Source organism: Diaphorina citri, unplaced genomic scaffold (assembly GCF_000475195.1).
Source record: "Diaphorina citri unplaced genomic scaffold, Diaci psyllid genome assembly version 1.1 scaffold1816, whole genome shotgun sequence".
Classification (NCBI taxonomy): domain Eukaryota; kingdom Metazoa; phylum Arthropoda; class Insecta; order Hemiptera; family Psyllidae; genus Diaphorina; species Diaphorina citri.
The window spans coordinates 51,800-59,122 of record NW_007379242.1 but is presented as its reverse complement, the minus strand read 5'-3'; the positions used below and the strand labels follow the sequence as shown (position 1 = coordinate 59,122).

Here is a 7,323-nt window from a genome sequence, read left to right as displayed (position 1 = left end):
GATTGGCACAGCCTGAACGGTAACAGGAAAACTAATGTGAGGTACAGTCAGAGTCGGCCCCTAAGCGATTGAGCCAAGGGTTCAACATAATTTTTTTTTTCACTGTAATCAAATATTATTTTGGGATTATCTGGATGTCACTGATCACCCATCACTCATGGTTAACTCTATCTTGATAATCTCCTCAAGGAAGCACCAGAAGAGATTATCGTATAGCTATAAAGCTATAGCGATAAATTTTCTGTCCACAATAAATTCCTCATCTTTTTTTTCCTTAAGAGGTTTGATAGAGGGAACTAAAGTCTTATCGTCCCGAAATCGAAGAGAGGAGGAAGCCAGCCGTTCCGAGAACGAACCTTACCCGTTCAGGATAAAATCCTCCCCGGGTGGAAATCGAACCCGCGGCCTAGCGCTTACAAGGCAGACGCGCTACCCTCCAGCACGGAAAAGCGCTTCCCAACATCCTCACGTTCACTATATTGCGCCCCTTGTATAGCCATAACTTTAAAATATGTCCCCTATAATTTGTCAAAATATACAAGACCTTGGTTAGACTGCGGGGGTAAAGGGACTTTTTAGTCCTATCCCAGCAGGATAAACAAGGTATACCTATTCTATTCTATTCTATTCTATTGCGCAGTTGCTCCCATCACCTTCATTTTATTGCGCACTTTCGCCCACATTCACTATATTGCGCCCCTTACATCCAGTATTCCGCACTTGCGCCCCAGCGCTTACAAGGCAGACGCGCTACCCTCCAGCACGGAAAAGCGCTTCCCAACATCCTCACGTTCACTATATTGCGCCCCTTGTATAGTCATAACTTTAAAATATGTCCCCTATAATTTGTCAAAATATACAAGACCTTGGATAGACTGCGGGGGTAAAGGACTTTTTAGTCTCATTCCAGCAGGATAAACAAGGTATATTCTATTCTATTACGCAGTTGCTCCCATTTTATTGCGCACTTTCGCCCACATTCACTATATTGCGCCCTTTACATTCACTATTCCGCACTTGCGCCTTTCACATTCACGAGCATATTGCGCACTTGCGTCCCTCACCTTTTTCGTTGCCAGCCTCAAGAGCCGCAACAGTTCGGGATCTATTGGGAGGCCACTGGCTTGTAGCTGCTGTAGGCCATGTCCTGGGCGTTGGAGCTTCTGCCCCAGCCACCTCCGTGGCCACCTCCATAGCTGTCACCTCCGGCCGCACCGCCGCCGTAACTGTCATGGTGCACCTGGAAGAGAAGAAAATGGAGAAGTTAGTGGCCGTGATAGGGGATAAGAGTTGGAAAAGTTGAAGAAAAAACGTGTTTTGGCACTAAAAACGGACCATCGAAAAGATTGTCCGAATACATTACTTTCCTCCCTATAGGGTAGGTAAGGAAAAAAAATAGCCTACCTTAGAAACCGAAGGAAAATCGGTGTAATGCTAGGAACATGGTTTCTGAGGACTGATTCTATACCTAGATGGAACGAATACACGCGAAGAACCGCTTCTTGGACATTTCCGTCATGGAAGGGGAGTGGAACACGATTTTGAGACCGTACACACAAATGCTGTCTTTGTGTTCTTCGGCATAACTGAGCGTGTCGCGCCAGTATTTACCTTTGAGCAGAACGTCTTCTACTAGTCGAGATCCTGAGGGAAATGAGAAACACATAATCGAGGTTGAATTGTTGAGAAAAGCACAGGTTTTGAAAGCAAACCTTGAATCCTATTTTCAACAGTTAGGTAGTACATACTCGGTTTATAAATATTGTTAGGATTTAACAACTACCCTACATAGAATGTATCTCCATACTCGGTAAGAAGGTAATCAAGTGCCTAGGTAAACTGTTATGGAATACCACATGCATGATCAATTGATCACATAAGTAGTGTTGCTTCCAATTTTTCGTTTGAGTCTAATAGGAATTAACAATGGGGATTTATACACTTACCATCTAGCTTATCAAAAGCAAAAAAAAAAAAAAAAAAACAAAACAAAACAAAACAAAAACAAAAATTTAGTCAGATTGCTTATACCGAGAGTCCGAAGTTGAAATTTAAACGGAGTGTAAACTGACTTTGTGGAAGTAAAAGGAATTTTAATTGTGTTAAGCATTCACAAATGTCGTTCCTTGCCTAATGCACTACGCTAAATTTTATGACTTGACTTGGACTCGAACCATCAACCTCCAGATCCGAAGTCCACTGCACTAACCACTACACCACTGAGGTTGGTTCACTTTGTGGAAGTAAGTATGATGTCAACTTGTCAACTAATCCGCGCTAGGGGGTTTTTTTTTTTTTTTTTTTTTTTTTTTTTTTTTAGGTTTGATAGAGGGAATCGTAACATCGTCCTGTAGTCAAAGAGGGAAGAAGGATAGGTTAGGAGAAAATCAGCCTTTTCGAGCTTAGGTTAGGTATATCTGTTCAATTCAATTCAATTTTATTTTATTGTGATGTGTGTTACAACATTATACACAATGACAGTGTTGAGTATAAATTTCACCCCTGGCGGGAATCAAAACCTAGATCTAGCGCTTACAAGGCAGGAACTCTAATACCCCCCAAGGTGACTAGGCTGACAGCTAAAATTTTCTTTTGGTTAATTTTCAGCTCTGGTGTTCCGTCGTCTCCACTAATATTGGTGGATGTGTACATTTTTCCCAAAAACTATATCAACAAAACGTTTATCGGCATATACGCTACCTCCCAAAATAATGGGCTACCTTCCAAATAAGTTGAATATAACTTTTAAATTCGGCTACTTGGGACACCCTGTATGGCACTATACCATAGGGCCATAGTAATTGCCCAATGACCAGTAATTCACAACTTGGAAAGTGGTACGAACTACGAACTTTCAAGAGTCTGAAACTCTCACTAGCTCAATTGGACTTTAATGCGATTCATCATCAAAAACCCTAGAGGGAGTGGCCTCAGTGGCCAACTTTTATTGTTAGCCATTCTCATGTGAATTAAGCTGGTCCAGTCATTCTTAGACAAATATCGGGAGAACCAAACCTGACAGAACCTAAAAGTGTATGAAGGTTCATTGGTTGGATGGAAAAGCTCACAGATTGAGAATCCCCTAGGAAATTTTACATTACAAAGCCCAACTTTTGGGAGATAATTATAATTCTATAACTTGTTAAGCATTCAAGCATTCGTGCATTCATGCTTAACACAATTAAAATTCCTTTAGATTCTCTCACAAAATTGCAACTCTATTAACATCACTATGCAGAATTATTTACATATCTGTTTATGTAACTGTTTATATATTTCTATAATCTGTCTTCCTTCTCTCTTCGATTTCGGGACGATAAGACCATAGCAGTTACAGTTCCCTCTGTCAAACCTCTTTAAAAAAATATATATAGAATAGAATGTACATTGTTTATACTGCCATCATAGGACTGAAAAGCCCCATAGGACTCTCGCAGTAGGTATATTATTGTGTCCGTATGCAACCGCAGTAACCAACACGACCAAGCAATCTAACAGGTCAAGTTTATTACAATGTCGAAAATTAAGCAACCACATAAATCCCTATTGGCTCAAATCTCGATCCTTGGCCCTTGGGGACGAATGGATTGGAACACATCACACGCCTTCAGGCACACTCCATTTGTCAGATTTTCCTAGTCCTAGGAATCAATTTAATTTGAAGGCAATCGGGAGCTGGTTGTGTATTTATTTATCCTTCTTATTCACATTTGGACATCTCCGCAAGAAACACGTCTTCGAGAAAGTGGTTTCTTAAAGAAAGGTCTCGATGAAGAATCGAAACCTATAAACCAACTCAACCTATACCTAATGCCTATACCTGGTCAAATAGCTACAAGTTTACTGGAGAAGTAGAGATAGGTATTTGGTGTACAAGATATTTCTACAACCACGAATGGGAAAAAAGTTTCAGAACAAGGTTCGATCCCCGCAAGGTATTGAATTTCTCAACTAGGAAGAAAGTTGTGGGTATTAGAGGAATACAGGTTTCTATAGCTATCACACATAGTCTCTCAACTTTGGGTCGGATCGTCAGTGGCCGTGATAGGGGACCATCGCCTGATATTGGACCCTTTTCGGTTTTGAGACCTTTTGCTGATTTGGGACCCTTGTCTGATTTTGGGTAATCCGGTTTTGATCCGTAGGCCGAAACTTGACTCAGAGCCACAGATGTTTTCAAGTTTGTTTGTACGTTTGTTTGTAGATCGTTGGAACGTTTTAGTAGTGCTTTATTTAGAATGTCAGCTTAGGGGACCCTTGTCTGATTTTGGGTAATCCGGTTTTGATCCGTAGGCCGAAACTTGACTCAGAGCCACAGATGTTTTCAAGTTTGTTTGTTTTGTACGTTTGTTCGTAGATCGTTGGAATGTTTTAGTAGTGCTTTATTTAGAATTAGCTTAGAACAAGTTGCCTAACTATGCAATATAATATGTTTTGCAATTTATCAAAATTGAAATATATATTTTCGTCAGCATCGGCAGTGCGCTTGGCCAAGTTCCAACAACACTTGAACACTCCTGTCTCCTGAGTTTCTTTACAAGAACCAAATCATTGAGTATTAACCTACCACAATAAAGTGATAATTCAAACCCAGACAATATCGTAAACAAAACAATACATATTTACAGATGTACATGCATAATAATGTAAAGTTGTAAACCATGAACAAATGGTCAGTACGTCAGTAGTTCATGTTCACTTTATTCACCTAATCGTTCACTTGGTCGTTAAAAGTTTACACCTATCACCCGCACAATAGTAAGCACTATCACGGAAAGTAAAGTAAGTGTTATAGGTAGATAATATAGTAAAAAGTAAGTGTTACTCAGAGGTTGATATTAAGCACTATTTATTGCTCCTCATATCCAAACCTCACATAAATCCTACTATTATGAGCTTAATATGATAGTAGATAATATGCCTATTACTACGGATTAGTCAGGTCATAATATTAGGCCGAAACTTGACTCAGAGCCACAGATGTTTTCAAGTGTGTTTGTACGTTTGTTTGTAGATCGTTGGAATGTTTTAGTAGTGCTTTACTGCTTTATTTAGAATGTCAGCTTAGAACAAGTTGCCTAACTATGCATTATAATATGTTTTACAATTTATCAAAATTGAAATATATATTTTCGTCAGCATCGGCAGTGAGCTAGGCCAAGTTCCAACAACACTTGAACACTCCTGTCTCCTGAGTTTCTTTACATGAACCAAATCATTAAGTATTAACCTACCATAATAAAGTGATAATTCAAACCCAGACAATATCGTAAACAAAACAATACATATTTACAGATGTACATGGATAATAATGTAAAGTTGTAAACCATAAACAAATGGTCAGTACGTCAGTAGTTCATGTTCACTTGATTCACCTAATAGTTCACTTGGTCGTTAAAAGTTTACACTTATCACCCGCACAATAGTAAGCACTATCACGGAAAGTAAAGTAAGTGTTATAAGTAGATAATATAGTAAAAAGTTAGTGTTACTCAGAGGTTGATATTAAGCACTATTTATTGCTCCTCATATCCAAACCTCGCATAAATCCTAATATTATGAGCTTAATATGATAGTAGATAATATGGCTATTACTACAGATTAGTGAGGTCATAATATTATGAACTAATAGATCACAATAGTATACACATAGAAGGTATACGAGAATATGCAATATGTACAGGTTTTTACCAATACGATAGTACTAATCGACACCAAATTGGTAAATACACCAAACCTTGTGAAGCTCTTGTAAGCACGGAACAATAAGTCAAATTAACTAAATTTAAAGACTACCTCTCCGTCCCAGGATGAACTTTATCCGAAACAGATAAGGCTCGTTCTCGGAACGATAGTCTCCTATCCTGTCTTCCTTCTCTAGTCGATTTTGGGATAAGACATCCATTGTTACAATTCCCTCTATCAAACCTCTTGAGAAAAATGTATTTGGACAGTTCGAATCTCGCTAATAGATAATCAGACCAAATTTTACCAATTGATAAAAAAAAAAAAAAATCAGGCAAAAATTTCCAAATCTGGACCCGTAATTGTCCTATCCTGTCTTCCTTCTCTAGTCGATTTTGGGATAAGACATCCATTGTTACAATTCCCTCTATCAAACCTCTTGAGAAAAATGTATTTAGACAGTTCGAATCTTGCTAATAGATAATCAGACCAAATTTTACCAATGGATGAAAAAATCAGGCAAAAATTTCCAAATCTGCACCCGTAATTGTCAATCCGAGAGCGTCAAACTAAAACCTCTCAGGGTCCCATATTCGGCCACTCTCCCCTATCACAACAACCGTGCGAAAATGTAATTGTCAATCCGAGAGCGTCAAACTAAAACCTCTCAGGGTCCCATATTCGGCCACTCTCCCCTATCACAACAACCGTGCGAAAAGCATTCAGAGATTCAGACTATTTCAGACTTCTTAGTTGAAGAAGCAAAAGCAGAACATCTCCATTCAAAGAAACACTTCACATCTCCAAACATGGCAGAAATGAAAGCGACAACTCCGGGATCGCGTTTGAAAGAAAAAGTCGTGCTCGGAGAAACACAAAACAAGTAGCACTCGAAAAGTGAGATTGGAACCAAAGTTGAACAACAAGTAGATACTGAAGTATGTAGAATGTATTCGTCGGGTGGAAGACAATAAAACAAGGATCCATAAACATAAATATAAACGGTAAGAGATAATATTAATACATAGAATGTCTAATATCAACCTAACCAATACTCGCCATATATGTAGAATGTAGATAGATAAAGAACGACATATTACCAATGAAAGTGAAGCTGCTGATACCAAGACTAATCTGGAAGCAAACACAAGAGCTGGTACCAAAATTATTAAAGGATGTTGAATTCATTGCAAACTGCAAACAAATCCAAATTATTTATTTTTTGATATACGTAAATAACAGATATAAAGGTGCTTTTCTCAAGGCAGTGCCAATCTGACTTTTTTAATAATAATAATAATAAAGATCTAAACGTCTCGTCGATGAAAATGACAACAAAAAGGGGAAAAATTAATTGTTTTGCCCAACTTTTTTGATACATTAATCTTCGTTTTACCAGTACCTACTTGAAATTCAAGTGCCTGAGCCTCTGTCATTGTTAAAGCACTTGGTTGGGCTCTTGAGGTACTTGGCGTGAGTTAGATAATGGACTATTTCCTATTCTGAATAGTGCTTTCAAAGTTTTTGCACATGAGAAAAGAGAGAGGATTGCCTTTCACTTTCTAGACAAGCTGGACATGTGTGTGAAAAATATTGACAAACTAAATGCAGTAAAACAAGATTAGTAAAACTTTCAAG

General features: G+C 38.4%; 1 protein-coding gene across 1 annotated transcript in view; it reads right to left on the bottom strand.

The window, feature by feature from the left end:
- Positions 1 to 1,105: 1,105 nt before the first annotated feature.
- Positions 1,106 to 7,323, bottom strand: part of LOC113470769 — a 25,675-nt gene continuing 19,457 nt past the window's right edge. The window contains exons 4-5 of the mRNA XM_026829468.1: positions 1,490 to 1,644; positions 1,106 to 1,240 (exon numbers count right to left, since the gene is read on the bottom strand). Of these exons, the coding sequence (XP_026685269.1) occupies positions 1,106 to 1,240; positions 1,490 to 1,644 (290 nt within the window). The remainder of the gene's footprint in view (positions 1,241 to 1,489; positions 1,645 to 7,323) is intronic.